Raw genomic sequence first — 16,104 nt, 5'->3', positions numbered from 1 at the left:
TTATTGTTATGATTCGACTTGAGGATACCGTTGGGCCTCTTAAGGACAGATGCAAACTAAATGAGAGATGAAAAAGAATTGCTCATTATTTCTTGGCAGTCTGATAACTGTGATGTGAAAAAGGTCATTTTCAAATGAAGCGATTGTACAAAGTGGATGGTAGTCATGCAAACTGAGACGGATGAAATGTTTTATCTGATCAGGATTATCCTCCTGCCTCCTGGTGAGCATTAAAGTCCACCTCTGCATGTGGCTATATTGTTGTCCTGTTCCTTCTGTTGTCCATATTAGAGAAGCCAAAGTTTATTTCATAATGCAGCCATCATCCTAATCCCCCCCCACTTCTTCTTCCTCCTTTTTCTTCTTCCTCCTTGCATTTCTCTTGCCAGCCCCCTCTCATAATTTTAGCCTTGTTTTTCCCGTGCCAGTGCCATTGTTTGAAGGAGCTTTTTCACCATGTTTGGCTGTTAATATAGCAGGGCCAGACCCAGTCAGGAGATGGGCTAATAAGCTGACATGCCACTGAGCTGTGCTTTGCCTGGCAGGATATATTTAGCTGTTAGCATGTCACGAAAGGAAGATAGTGTGCAGAAATAACGTCACCTGTTCAGTTTCATGAAAAGGATCATTCATTTGAACCCTTGTGGCATTATGTGACAAATTAGGGAAATTCCTTTGATTTTTTTTATGATATCATGGAAGATTCAATGAAAAAAGAAACACTAGGGAGCTGAAATTTCCAGCAGATGATGAAAACATGTAAACTTTCAAAATGCAACGATTCATTTCTATAAGATTGTAGCTAGACGTGCGATATTTTGTATACAAAAATAATCATTGCCCAAATTTTTGACCCTATAAAACCATTATACTTAAAAAAAAATTAGATGCATTTTAAAAGGATTTACTGCATTGATTTTCCTACGATTTTTGCAACATTCTGTTGAGTGCCTTTCAAACTATGTCAGCAAACAGAAAATTATTTATTGACTTGTGTTTCACCTCAAGACAGTAGGTGGCGGTAGGGACAAGTTGATGGCTATGTCTTAAATTGACATCTTCATGTCACAGACTACAAAAACAGAACATACCATTTTTCATTTTTTTTGTGGGTGTCAATAAGTTTAACCTACATATGTATGGATAGAACTGATGCCACTGAACAATTTGAGAGGTTGAAAGAAAAAAAATATTCACAAGTAACTTTAATTATTACGCCTTTAAAAGCATTTCCAAGATTAGGGGAAAAATGCAATGTGTATAGTTTGCAAAAAGTGTGCACGAGGGTTAAATGACTTCTTCAACTCTCAGTGCCAAGGACGAGAATTTTCATCATGTAAAACAGTTTTTTTTTATTTTAATGAATGGATAGATGACACTCGTGACACAGGTGCTCCTCTTGATTACATGCCAATCGAGCACTGTTGTAATGGAGTTATATAAAAACACAAACAGTTAATTTGCCATCAAAAACACATTTTCACTGCTTTTGTTCATGTTTTATCCAAGGGAAGGACTGTTGCGATGTTTCAGATGCAACAAAAAAATATTTGTGTCAAAGTGTGTATGTGCAAGGATTTTGCCAATATTGCTTAGTGTCACTCAAATGGTCTATTTTTAAACATTGATTACTAAAGAACAGATTAAGGTAGAATCTTACTTTCTGTTCTATGTAAGGTAAGGAATGGAAACCAATCTTTCAATGGTACCATCAATCTCTACAGCGTCTTTACAATACAATATTCTGTCAGCCTTGAAGGATGCGCCAAAATGCTGGAAATCGGCTTGCACTCGAGCGGTTGCCTTTTCAGATAATGCTTGGCACTTAAAGGGTTAATTTATGACAGTTGCGTACTGTATTTCAGGTCATTTAAATTGCTGGAAGGTCTTTATGAGTGATGCATTGAATTAAGCGTGTAATTTTTACAGTGGTAATTGGATTTCATCTTTTTTCGTCCACCTTTGCATAGATGTGCCTATGTTAAATAATTATGGTAATGATGTTTCTCCGAAGTAACAAGGTCCTTCCGGAGAATGGCTCCCTTTATGCACCACAACCACCTACCTTCACCAAAATCCAAATTTAGCCAACAGCTGCAGTCACGAATCTACACCGGCATGTGAGAGGTATTTCAAGCCTCTGAGCTTCAACTGCTTCTTCTTACAAAGATGTATGAGTGGGCGGCATTGATGCGCATCATTGTTTTACCTCTGTGACTTTTCTCTTGTCAGATGATGACAGAAACAATTGGATTGCATGAGAGGTTCTATTCTGTTGTGAACCTTCTTGGCAGAGCTATGCATATTTTTTTGTTTGTTTATATTCCTACAAGTCGTACAGACCAATAATTATTGACAAAAAAAAATGTCCTAACGTTAAATCCTTGCTGTCATTGTAAGTGGTGAATTATTAATATTGGGTTTAGTGGCTTTTGTGCTTATTGTTATTTGCTATAAATGCTGGAAAAATGAGACAAATGGCGGCATCCTGGATTTGTGCGCGCTTGAGAATTTATTGGATATGGTCTTGAAATGGACGTTTGGACAGTGTGGATGCAACAATTCAAATGGGCGTATGTGCAGTTTTAGCATTATTTCTGCAAGTATCAGCAAGTCTTTCTTCATTTTTCTTTTCAAACTAACAGCAATTTATCATAATTCCTCAAATATAGGACACGCCTGTGTAGAGGATGCACCCTTAATTTTGGGGGTCAAATTCTGGTATTTCCTATCTTACTGTGTATAAGATGCACCAACACTTTGGCAAAGCTTAAAAAACTGTCAAAATAGAATAAATCTCATCTTTGTAGATTCTTGATATTTTCTTGCGTTCATATCTGTAAGTTATGTATTTGTTGCGCGTTAAGTGTGTTTGAGATTTCCCTCATTGTAAGTGGTCAGTGAACATCTCGCCAGTGTAACTTTGAATGTGCCCGAAGCAAGTGTTTTTCCTTTTACAGCTCAAGGTCATTTTACCATGAATACTCGAAGTTGTGCAGCATCCATTTTTCACCAAGTTTTTGATTGTGTGTTTATATCCCAAAAGATCACAATTATTAAATGAGTCATATAGAATACATATTGTTAGAAAATCTTGATTGAATCAGATGGAGACATCATAAGCATTGCATGATCCTTTCGGTTTTAGTAATATTCTTGTGTGTGAACAAGGATGGACTCGGACATTGGTTCAGTCTGCTCGCTTCTTTTATTGAACACTATGCCTTAACAACCTCAGCTAACGTGAGCTGCAACAGCCAACTCATGTCCGCCCTCTAGTTTGTATTGTTATGGTAATTATTGTAAATAAGAGTACGATCAATATAAAAATGCAAATTTATGCATCAAAACGTAGCTTATGTTGCTGACAGATCAATCTTCCTCGAATAGTCTAAAAAAAAAAAAAAAAACAACCTCATCTTTAAGTTACCGTTTATAGGATGCTTTCATTTCTGGGAGAAAAAGTGCATCTTATATATGAGGAATTATGAAAATTGGAACATGAAGCAATTTATTACTAAATTGTGTTATAGATTCTCCTTTGTAAAACATTTTACGCCATTTTTTTTGTTTAGTTTGAGTGGATGTGCATTGTCATTAGTGACCCGATTTTCCAGCAGGCGCCAGAAATAAAACATGATGTAAACACGATATTTCTTCTATCTCTGTTTAACCCCCCCTTGTCAAGAATTGATGTTTTGTCAACCCATAAACATGATATCAACATTTCTGGCAATGAATGACCTCCTAATGATGTTCTCAAGCCCCTCTTTTCCCAAGTTCACCCATTATGTGAACCTTTCCCTTGTGCTCTGAAAAGTCTTGTCTGTTTTGTTGGATCTCCTATTCCAGTTCATTACCCAACCTCCCTTCACAATGACCCACGCATCCTGCCAGAGCCCGTGGCCAGTCTGAGAGCCAGCCACTGCAGTCCAGTCTTTTACTTATTGGACAATGGTAAGAGGAGGGATGTGTGACGGATCTGCCTCATAGACGTCTGTTTGTGGCTTTTGCTCCATATGCAACAATCAAGTGGGCAACGGCAAGTGGGACGGGTGTCTGGTTCCATGTTGCACCAATCATGCATGCTAAGGGGGTTTTGGCACTGTGAGCTGTGACACTTTCAAAATATGCATTTGGTTTTAAAATAGGCAAGCAGGCTTTCTTATGGACGAAAAAAAATCATACCTTTAAATATTTTTTTTACTCTATCTCTGGAATACCGTTTAAATTAAGTTCCTAAAGTCAACTTTTAGATTCCCATTGAGTGCGATTTGGACCACATAGATGTGTCTCGTGAAACAGTGTTTGCAGTTTTGTTTTTGTTTCATTTTTAACTGATGATAAAGTCCCAAACCTAAAAAGAAATTAAAAGCAAAACAGAAACCAGCTTTAACAATGAGGGATTTTCCCCCCCCTTTTTTTTACGCTATTACAGCAATGGAATTCCATAGGTTTCAAGACTTATGCAAATGAACTAACTTACTAAAAGTTAAATGAATGCATGTTGTAGGCCATGCTGGATTTGATTCTATGACATGCAAAACAAAACAAGTTCAATTTTTATGCCATCATACACACACATACCACTGTACACATGAGTATGGAAAGCCATTAGCATAGGTGTCGAACTCCAGTCCTTGAGGGCCAGATCTCTGCATGTTTTCTGGTTTTCTCACCCCAACCCACCTGATTCAAACGATTAGTTTATTAGCAAGCTCTGCAAGAGTTCTAAAACGATCCCGATCATTTGAATCAGGTGTGTTCGACAGAGAAGTTTCGAAAACATGCAGAATACCGGCCCTCGAGAACTGGAGTTCGACACCTGTGCATTAGAGCATTCAATGTCCTCAGCAGCCACATTGTGGTCCCTGTACTAGTATTCTGTGCTTTGCATTCTCACGAGTAGGACAATTCATGACTGTGTCTAATTAGTAATGCTTTTTTTGCACGACTAGTTATAGTCTACTAGCATGCAATGGGCTACTACTAAACTGCTGTGCTGCACTAGTAATGCGACTATTTCCAACCAGTAGGCAATTTTTGCCTCACTAATAATGTAGTTTTCCTACTAGTATGCCATGGCTCTGCATCATATACAGTGTGCATAAGTGAAAAAAAAAAAGCCTTGCAAGACAGTTGTTGTTCAAAAGTACTCTTGTCATTCTAATAGTTCTCTGCAGAGTATTGCGAGATATAAAGAATTTCAAATCAGCGCTCAAGCAGCACTCCATGAAGCCGTTTGAGCATTTATTCAGTTTCCATGAAATCCATCTTAAAATCCATGTGCAGCACTAGCAGGGCAACTGTGGCATACTATCTGGACTAATGTTGCTTATGACACCAAACTCGGCGATGCTACTAGTACGACTAGTTAAAATCTCATAACTACACTAGTAGTGCACAGATGTCAACTAGTGCGAATTTCTGCATCGTTAGAAACAAAGTTGTCTCACTACTATGTAAAAATGTTGCTATACTTGTGCTCACCATTTTGTTCCACCCGTGTTCTGAAGTGTCTTACTAGTGAGGAAAAAAAAAAGTGTATCGTAGACGAATGCTCAAACGGTCTTTCATCCAAGGGGCCATGTGTTGTCGAAGTCGACTGTTCTAATGTTGTCAGTGTCCTTCATACTTTCGTGCAGGTGCCTGTCTCACTACTCCTTTATCTGTATGAACTTTGACCTATAGGTCCCTTCATAGCGGCAAGGAAGGGAAGGGGGGGGGGGGGGGGGGGGCTTGCGTTCTTGTGGGATTTTCTTTGTCCTTTAGTGCTTCGCAGTCCACATTGTTTATCATGGCATCTCCACTTCAACCACTCTCAAACCGTATTCGCTCACAACACGCAACGTGGCGTTTTAATATTGTCACGTGCAACGTAGAATTTTATGTAATTACAGTATTCTCACTATCTTGTCTCTTCTGCTGTTGCTCATGAAATTTGATTTTTGGTGCCAACATGAGTTCTTTAATCAAAAAATTAATATGAAGTTATTTCAGCCTTGTGCGGGATTTTGTCCCAAGACACTAGGAAGCTGAAATTTCACCCAAATGGAGACAACCTGCAAAATATCACACATGTGACATCCCTTGGCTAAAATACTGCCAGATTGATATAGAAAAACTCACCCAAAAACGGTCAAAATATTGCACAAGGGTTTAGTTATTGCAGCCGTGCGTATTACTGTACGGTGCAGGGCCATTTCAGAATTGGAGGACATTTTGGTTTGAAAATTCTTGAATAGTAAACCTTCACTTTTCTGATTTTTCTGCCACAAATTAATCAGTAATGGTCATCTATTATAGGTTTCATTAGTACGTTTTACAGATCATTGCGACACTTTTTATTACTTGATTTTATGAATAAATACATTTTACTGTAATCACAGTAACAGTAAATCTGCGCTAATGTTAGCTTTTTCTCAGTAGGAGCTGTTTCTCTGTTTAGCTAACTTGCACTGCTGACCAAGCTGACAAACCAACTTAGAAAACTTTGTAAAGAAATTGTCTTGTTCTGAGTATATACAATAACAGGATTACGTGACATAGTGAGACATTCAAGTAAGGCTAACTATTTTATAAAAATATGATAGAAGAGAGCGCATACCATTGCGCTAGCTATTCTTTCGGAAAACTGTTTGATGATCTCAAGTCCAGCGTATCATGTGAGTCACTGTTTTCTTCTTCTTCTACAATGCCAAAAAGGTTATAGTAACGGGGTTGCATGTATGTTTTGGGACACACGTTAAATGAATAATAATTATTATCTGAAACGTTATGAAACAAATAATACCAAAAAAACAAAATTTGAATTTCATTTCAACAGTTTCAATGGAGATTCAATTTGATCATTTTAGGGTGTGGGGCAGGGAAAAATATCATTACGTATTTAGTAAAAGAAAACTATTTTCAAGAATCATTTTCTCTTAGTTTAGATCGTAAGTGTCAAACTCCAGTCCTCGAGGGCCGGTATCCTGCATGTTTTCCGGTTTCCTCTCCCAACACATCTTTTTCAAATGATTAGTTCATTAACAGGAGCTTTAAAATGATCCTAATCACTTATAAGGTGTGTTTGAAAGAGAGCTTTCAAAAACATTCAGGATACTGGCCCTCAAGGACTGGAGTTTGAAACCTATGATGTAGATTATTTAAAATTTGATGGGTGGGATGTAAAATATACTCCAATTCTGGAAAGACCTTCAATTGGCCAAATTTTGTGACATCTTTTGACCATTCATCCATCATATTCATGATGCGCTAATGTGTTAATACCTGCTTGATAGTTTATCAAGAAGATCTCATAAAACAGCATCCACAGAGGAATGATCGATATGAATCAATCATGTAACAACAGCAACTGAAAATGTGGTGACGACTAAAAGGTGATGACTATATATGAATTTTCTTAAGCAAAAGCAATCACCCCTGTAGGTTTTTCAAAACATTTTACATCACAACTTTGTTATGCAAGACCTCTTGCTGTATTTTGAATGCTGCAGTATCTGGTCAAGGCGGTTTATCACGAAAGCCACAAAGGAGCCTTCTGCTCAAAAGAGTCATTTTAATTCAAGGTCTAATAATCCTCCACAGTCAAGCAATTACTGGATATTTTTCTTTCTTCAATATCGAGCTCCCGACAAGGCCATCTTCACACAAAGAAAGATGTGCTTCAGAAGCAGACATATTCAAACTTATTCAAGTTGTATTCAATAAGCCATATCCTGTCTAAAACAGTTTTTGTTTTCATTGGAAAATTCATCATGTCATCTCAAGTTACTACTACTTAGTACTTACACTTAAATGCTTGCAAAATGTGATTTACAAGTTCTTTAGTTAGCCCCACCGTTTGTTCTTTTTGACCCCTGCTCAAATTAGTTTTTTTTTTTTGTTTTGTTTTTTGGGCTTCCTTGTCAGACGTTCTGTTCATCCTGATTTGTAAGCAAAAGAGGGCTCATTGCAAACCAATGAAACGTTAAATTGAAGACGGTATAATTGTCAGTATAATGCTTCCTTTTCATCTTGTTGCAGCTTGACAAGAGTGAAAACCGCTTGTACTGACTCTAAAGAAACCCGATCCACTTGCTTCGCTGATTATTCATTCGGCCTATTAACATGATGGCAAATAAGATATCATGATTCTCCAATATTGTTGGGATCGCTGATGAGGAACTCCAGTGCAGCATGCATTTAAAAATCTGCACCTGCAGCATTTTGCATGCTCAGGTTGAATGATTTTCCTTTTCGTTTTTGTTGTACCCTTGTTTGATTGCTATTTAGTCTTCCTTGTGTTCTATTTAATTTCTTTCTGTTGTTTTATTTATTTTTTGAAGGGATTAACTGTTGCTTTGTTTCCTATTCCTTTGTTTCAGTAAAGGGGCCCGGCAGAAAGTTAAGTCTGCCAACAGATCTTAAGACCGATCTTGGTACGGTAGGCGAAAGCCAACAGTTTTCACGTCTGTTCCTTTGACTCATTCGGTTTCTACTTTTGTCGTGTTTTCTAGGCTTTTGTGTTGCTTTATTTATTTTTTTCCCAGTACAATTTCTTTCTTTCAGTTTCCTTGTCACTCTTTCCTCTTTAACCAGACGGCCTGACGTGTTTGCCCATTTTCTACCCATCGGTGTCCTATGATTTGATTTTAATCTTCTATTCTCATTTCTTCTACATTTTGCAAGTGTTTACAAAGGTGACTCGTAATCCATAACTCTTATTTGGACATGAAGCTTTCTCTCACCTTATCTTGACTGGTCCATCCGCTTATTTTTGGCAATCTTTCCTCCATTGACAGCGTTGCTCGACAGTGAATGGATCACGCACTGCCTGGCTGGCTCATTGTAACTGGATCATTTTCTTCTTTAACAGCAACGTGAACGTTCTCGCTATACATGTCTAAGTGCATCTACATCATTGTGGGTTCCTTTTGCGCTGCCTCTGCGGGATATCACATGTTGTCTCTTCTCCAAACCCCTGCTTTTCAAACAATACAAGTGCCTATAGATGCTGTAATAACACTTTTTTTTTCTTGCAGTCATAACAAAAGTGCAGGTGCAAATTTCACAGTCAAACCCCGTTATGGCTGAACATGATAGGAGACGATGTGAGCCCAGAAGCAGGAAAGCAGGGTGTGCGAGAAAATAAATGTTCATATAAAGACGATAGAAAACAAAGATAATCGACAACGACACTTGGACATCAACAGAGACGTAGACAATGACCCGACAAGAACCGAAAGGATCTCAGAGTACAAGCCTGCCTCGCTGATAAGTCGACCCCCCTCAAATATTTTATAGATTTTGTTTTGAGCGACATCTAAGTATTTTCTCAATTTGAGTGTGAGGATGAATGATGCCTTTCCACTGAGATTTTATTGTCATTCTGCATTCTCTACACCAGTTTCCTGTGGATGTTTTTGCCTACTGCTGTTGGCGAAATGAGTCTGTCTTGTGCCTGTTTGAAATCTTACTTTTAAACCCGCAGTCATGATGGTGGGAAATTTATTGACTCCGTGTTACCTGCAGGTTTTCGTCGATGTGCTGCACACAGACTTAGCTGCCACATACCGTAGTTGCTTTTCATCCTTTCAAAAATATAGATTATATGTCATGTTAAAAGTGTCAAAATTAAGAGTACTGTAAAAAAAATGGAAGGTCGTGACTTGTGAAGCCATCAATTGATTTTTTTCAAATTCAGGACATTATTGATCAGTCTTACCTTGTAGCAATTAGGTCAATTTGTTTTAAGCCAATTAAGTGAAGCCAATTAAGGTTTTTGGCGTGACAAAGGACATAATGTGATAGGAAGTTGGCTCCATCCACAAAAGAGCACCTAAAGAAAAAAATTGGTCAACTCATGGAAGTAAAACAGTGAATGCATTGGAACATTATATTGCCAAAACGCTTTGGTTGCTCAAGGTGTAAAATCAACAAAATTATTATGACATACTTTAAAGTTGTCATAATAAGATTTAAAGCAACACAAATAACTTTTCAAGCTTCGTAAAATGTTTTCATAATTTCCCTGATGAAACATCGACTTACAGCTAGTCGAAGGATCTTTTTGTCATGATGTAAGGTGCTCCGTATCTTATTGTTTTATTTTATTTTTTTGCTAGGTGACCCAGGCATAACATCGTAAACGTACATGGCCGTTTTTTGTTTTGTTTTTTAAATATAAAAATAAATAAATAACCCTAACTAGGATATTGTATTGTATTGCAAGCTACACCCACTTTCTGAAATAAACCGGGAATGGAGAACCTCCCATGGGCGGTTCAAAATAAACCGTGCAATTCAATTTGTTTATTTTCCGTGACATATTCTTGACAAGCAACGTAACATCACTCTTCGGAGTCGGAACAAAGTATGTCTTCCTCATAACATTCAAAGAGATGTGTGGGAGAGACAATAGTTTGTTTCATTCAGAATTAAACTCATTATTAAAATGACCAGGCACGGTGATGCTTATGACACCATGAACCATCGAACTTTGACTGTAACATCGACGTAAGTCTTAGACTAGCCCATTTATTTATTTATTTTTTGCTCCGACTCGGAAAATTCTGCCAGATTTGTTTTCTGGCACAAAGATGAGTCTGGTTCCCAGGCTAACTTTAGTACATGGCCATTTAAGAAGAAGAAAAAAAAAACATCTTACGTTTTATGTAGTGATTTATGCACTTATTTGACTAATGGCTGTCACATGTTTCAGAGACTGAACTGTTATTTACAAGCATGCGCTCTGCTTATTTTAATGATGCTGAGCACCAAGATCCTGGGAAGAAAAAGGTTTGACTCGAAACCAAATACTTTGCGCACGCACAGTTTCAGTGGACATAAATTAAGGCCGCAACAAGCCCCGCACGCCCCTGAGGGAAGCTGTGTGAAGCTGCGATGCCAGTAAGTAACAAAGAGGCCAAAGACCAGATATGATATCAAATCAGACGTAAGGCTGTGGCAATTGACAATCGCCAGGCCTTGAGCTCAAAACTGATAACAGGAAGAAAAAAAACAATACAGAGCAAAATAGACATGAAACAAGCCTGTTTTGTCTTTTCTAGTTTCCTCTTGTGTTATCCCTGTTTCTCTTTCCTGCTCATACTTAACTCACCTTTCCCCTTTTACTACCATATATCCTTTTAACACCGCTTGCTCCTGTCATGCTGTGAAAAATACCAAATATCCGTCATCACAAGTCTTGTTTGGTAATCTGGGGACGCTCAATTGAATTCAGTAGAGGTGAGAGCACGTTTTAGCCATTTGATTGCAACATCCCGTGTATTCGATTCCACGTGGCTTATGTAGACGGATATTAAGGTTGCAAACAAATTTTGGAACGTGACCTTATTCGCCTCCTAACGCTTTGCCGTTATTACAGATCATGTCAATGGACATTGCACTAGCCCCACCTCCCAGCCCTGCACGGCGGGAAAGCCTCGCGTCCCGATGGGTCCCGAGGGGCCACGGCTTGCCCGCAGAGGCCCTGGCCGACCGCCATTCCGCAAGGCCCAGTCTGCTGCTTGCATGGAGATCTCTTTGCCTGTGTCCCACACTGAAGGTGTGTGCTTGTCTTCCCGATTCCCATCCTTAAACCTCTCTAACATCCCTTTCCCTACGAAAAGTGCATGTTATCCTCTCACCCTGGCGGAATGGGGTAAAAGATCATGCTAATGCAAGTTGCGGCGCTGAATAATTGAAAGCGAGCTTTTTCGATTATTCTGCTGAAGCTGAGAAGGAAAGTTGAAGGGAAAAAGATGATTGATTTCATATTTTAACTTGTTCATATGTAGTGTACTGTACATGCATACAGAGAAATTTAATATCACATTGATTTTGTACAGTATTTCTCGAAAATCCTGTTAATAAGCCAATAATTATTCTCCCTGCTTCCTGAACCTCACTCTGCCTTTACAGCTTGCTTTAGCATAAAAAACCTAAATAACAAGTTATGGCAGGAATGCAAGAAATGTCCCTTGCATTGTGATGCTTGCCTTACTTACAGGCTTGAAATATTTGTGTTGTACAAGAACTGTCTTACTTTTTCTTTTTCTTGCATCTATCAAATGCTAATATGAAGAAAATTAACTCTGCAGACGTAGCCGCGGGCATAGTTTGAGTAAATTTGATGTTGTTAGAAATCAATTGTAGACCTTTGTCACTCTAAAAAGTAATCAAACTTCCTTGCTGCTTTGCTCAGTCATGCCAGTCATTGCTTGGTAATATAGGAACGCTCAATAACTTGGTTGGAAACAACATATCAATTCAGGAAAGTAACAAAGTCTACAGTCTATGAAAATATATATGAATATGACATTATTGACATACACATATTTAACGTACACTGTATACTAGACTTCACACGATTATTGTCTTAGGGGTGGATTTACTGCATACTTTTGTATACAACACAAGTATATATATATATATATATATATATATATATATATATATATATATATATATATATATATATATATATATATATATATTTACAGTGCTAAAATATTTTTTAAATGGGGCATAAATCAAACAAGATCTGTAAAAAATCTATATGTGCATTGTGTTATCATGGAAGCTCAAAAGCTAGACAACAAAAAAGTTCCTTCAATTATCGAGGACATTGTCTTCAATCATTTTAACAGACATTGATGTAACGGTTTACCTACTGCTGTGTTTGAGATGCTCGCTGCAACCTTTAGTTTCAACTATTAGGATGAATGGTCAATTGCCAAATAATTAGAAATGAATGAAAAATAAAACATCCTCCATCCTGTCTGTCACAGACTTGCTCTAAACACGGAGTGTTCTCGAGTTAAGTTTCGCAAAGAGTTTTGTAATGCCTTGCAACATTAGCATCTTTGTTGCAATTTTTAGCTGTGGCCGCAGTCACAAATGGGTGCTTTGCATTTATGTGGTAGGCTAAACCAGAGCAGCTTCTGTGGTAAGCATGCTCCTCCTTATTGCATATCACTCAACCTTTGTCAAAGGTGTCGTCGTGGCGTTTTTAAAGTTAAATGGACCATCAATCAAATCAACGGCTCTCATCTTCCATTTTCATGTCTTCCTTCTGCTTCTGAATAGCAATTGCCCTATCAGGTTATGCTAAATAATGACAACCAATCAGTCTCAGTTCAGGTTGTGATCAACCTTTATTTTCCTTTCTTTTCCACTTGACAACTAACTCACAAACACATTCTAATCACCATACAGAAAGCCTAAAGTTCAAGATTAAAAATTAGATTTACATGATGACAAAATAACACTTTATGATTGTAAATAATTGATCACAATTCATCTGTTAATCTGACAGCCCAATTAATACATAAAAAAAGAATCATCACCTTTCATATGTGGGAAATAAAAGTCACTAAAGTAAAACTTCACCCACATTCTTTTCGTATTCTGCTCGATTTAGGTACATGTTCTGTTTTATAAAATTCACACGACGCCTGGCCACATTTCAAAAGCCTCCTATGGCGTGCACACATAAAAGAGATGAATAGAAGGACGTCAAATTTGATTTGCACCCTGGCATTTTGACATTTTCCCTTCCCTCGTTGTATTGGCACATTGACTTTGATCCGCGGCATCTTTGAATGAAGTGACCCAGCGGGTTATTTGCCAGTGTGTACACCAATGTGCATGCAAGTGTACACAGGTGTGTGCGCAAGTGTGTACAAGCACATTTGTGTTTATCCTATTTGTGTTCCAGGTTTACAGCTTGCATTCGTTCACTTTCCTGACAATAGAAAACAAAGAAGCAACGTAAAACATTTTTAAGATTAAAAAATTAAACGCCTATTTTTACGATTTGGGCATTTATCAGACAGGTTGCGATGTTGTGTAATAGGAACCAGAAGCAACTTCTGGTACTTGGTTAATTTCTATCATTTATTAACAAAAACAAAGCAAGGTTGGAGCGCAAACATCCTAAGCAATGCAGTGGTAATCTAGATAAGCAAAAGTTAATCACAGGTGTCATAGTGTCAGACTATGATATGAAAATCATGGTAGTGATTCTAGTTTCAGAGTTAAAAAAGGGATTTTCTGTCCGACATTTGAAAAAAAAACGACTGTCATGGCGACAAATGTCAGGAGGTGTGGAGGTTGTGAGTAGCACTGAATGTAATGTGCAGAATTCTTAAATGACCAGGAGCCATTCAAGCTACTGAATAAGTGATTGACTCATGGATGGGCTCCTGGACAAGATGCAATGCTTATTTTATTTCAACAGCCCAGGGGTTGAAAGGAAGCATATTTTGCATATATGGAAGTATGCTAACCGAGAAAGATTTTCACTGTCGAATTGGAAAAGGCCATTGAGGAAGAAATGCAATGTCAACTTCAAACTGTGGAATGACTGACTATGGAAGGAAAATTTCCTGTTTGATCACTGTTCACTGTTTGCGATTGGTTGAATGCAAACCAGGTTCAGATTTCCTTTAAATGGAAAGTGGTAGTTGAGCTGTCTGTGAAGCTATTACATTTGATTTACAAACAGTATGGTCAAGTAAAAGTAAATGCCATATTTTCCGCACTATAGGGCTCACCTTCAATAAATGGCCTATTTTAATACTGTTTTTTATATATAAGGTGCACCGCACTATAGGGCACATAGAATAGAAGCTACATTAGTGGCTGGTTTGCGTTATGCCTCCACTAGATGGAGCTGCACTAAATGAATGTCAGCAAAACAATCAGATAAATCAGTCAAACTTTTCAATCAGATTATAAGAATAAAGGTGATTTGTGGAAAGTAATATCTGATGAATAGAAAAAAAATACCTCTAGATTACAATACTGTTTAAATCAATGCCAAGTTAAATGAAACGTTTAAAACGATATACTTATAATTTGGTTATTATATATTATATATATTATTTTTTTTAACTCACATTTCAAGCAAAACCCTTCAGATATATTGTTTTATTGATTTAAAAACAGTTTCTGCATTTATTTTTTATCAAATTGCACTTTCTTTTAAAAAAAACAAGGATTTTATGCCTTGCTCCATATAGATTGCTTCAAAATTGACGCATATATAGCATATCAAAATTTCAGAAAGCAGAAAGTTATGAAATTTAACTGTAAAAAATGCATTCATAACTGAAATGGAGAGGTAAAAATTGCAGAATTTACATAACAGTAAGTTATTTTATATTTCCATCCCCCCAAAATGAAAACTCACTGTCAGCTTCTGAGAAGATTGAAGGCTTTATACTGCGGAAAATACAGTAATGAAGAAGAGAAACAGCACTAGAACAGAGACTTGGGTTACCCCTCGATTTACACAGAGATGGATTTTAACATTTTGAGTTGAAGGAACTGAGTGTCCAGCTGTGATTTAAACCCAAGAATGACCATGGTTCAGACTGAGCTATTTAACGGGATGAATACAGTTTGTTTTACAGTGTATACAAAAAAAATATGAAAAGAAGATACACAAAAATCCGTGTTTTGTTTGCCCGTGTTACTTTCAGGAATAATCCGTTTTTATATTTGCATAAACATAATCCCAGGTGTCTTAAATGTGTGTTCTTGAAAACAGCATGTAAAATTAAGTGTACCCTGTCCTCCCCCGTATGTTGCGTGTGAACAGATGCTTTTCAGATGAGGCCATTACACGTGGGCTCATCCACAGTATTTGCCACATTTAGCCGCGTTGTTTATCTGTCACGCTGCCTTGCCACAGCGAAGAGCCAGCAGGATCACTGCAATAATTGAAGGTCAACAAGCAGTGGTAGAGAGGAGGCTGATGTTAATGAGGCCTGTATTCCTGGTGAAAAGACAGAGGAGGGAAATGGCAGGGGAAGCCGCACTCAACGGACCAATTCCATGCTTGTGATTTAAAGATGAGCAACATCTCTATTTAGTCAAAGCAGATAGTAAAGATGTTCATGCACAGGTTCTCATATCGAAGAGGGGCATTTTTTTTTTAATCAAAAGATATTCGAGATGAAATTGTGCGTGCATCATGATTTACAGGTGGTCCATGGCCTTTGACGGAGTTCCGTTCCTGCAGTGAAAACGTGCAGCGCCGGCATTATTGCAGCAAACATTATTTTTTAAAAAATCAAATGAACTTCAAGGCCGTTAACATACTGAAACAAC

The 16,104-nt window shown here is 37.7% G+C and overlaps 1 protein-coding gene across 13 annotated transcripts in view; it reads left to right on the top strand.

Annotated features, from left to right (window-relative positions):
• stxbp5l (syntaxin binding protein 5L) overlaps positions 1-16,104 on the top strand; it is a 117,656-nt gene that overhangs the window by 88,774 nt on the left and 12,778 nt on the right. For 5 of the 13 annotated variants that reach the window (XM_088414335.1, XM_088414333.1, XM_088414336.1 and 2 more), the window contains 3 exons: positions 3,853-3,957; positions 8,370-8,423; positions 11,372-11,551. The exons of 2 other annotated variants lie outside the window; for them this stretch is intronic. In XM_088414335.1, coding sequence (XP_088270461.1) covers positions 3,853-3,957; positions 8,370-8,423; positions 11,372-11,551 — 339 coding nt within the window. The remainder of the gene's footprint in view (positions 1-3,852; positions 3,958-8,369; positions 8,424-11,371; positions 11,552-16,104) is intronic. 6 more of the 13 variants (XM_088414343.1, XM_088414340.1, XM_088414341.1 and 3 more) reach the window with 3 other exon arrangements.

Source organism: Hippichthys cyanospilos, chromosome 5 (assembly GCF_059441005.1).
Source record: "Hippichthys cyanospilos isolate Australia breed blue-spotted pipefish chromosome 5, RoL_Hcya_1.0, whole genome shotgun sequence".
Classification (NCBI taxonomy): Eukaryota; Metazoa; Chordata; class Actinopteri; order Syngnathiformes; family Syngnathidae; genus Hippichthys; species Hippichthys cyanospilos.
The sequence above is the reverse complement of the archived record's forward strand: the minus strand, read 5'-3'. Positions and strand labels throughout refer to the sequence as shown.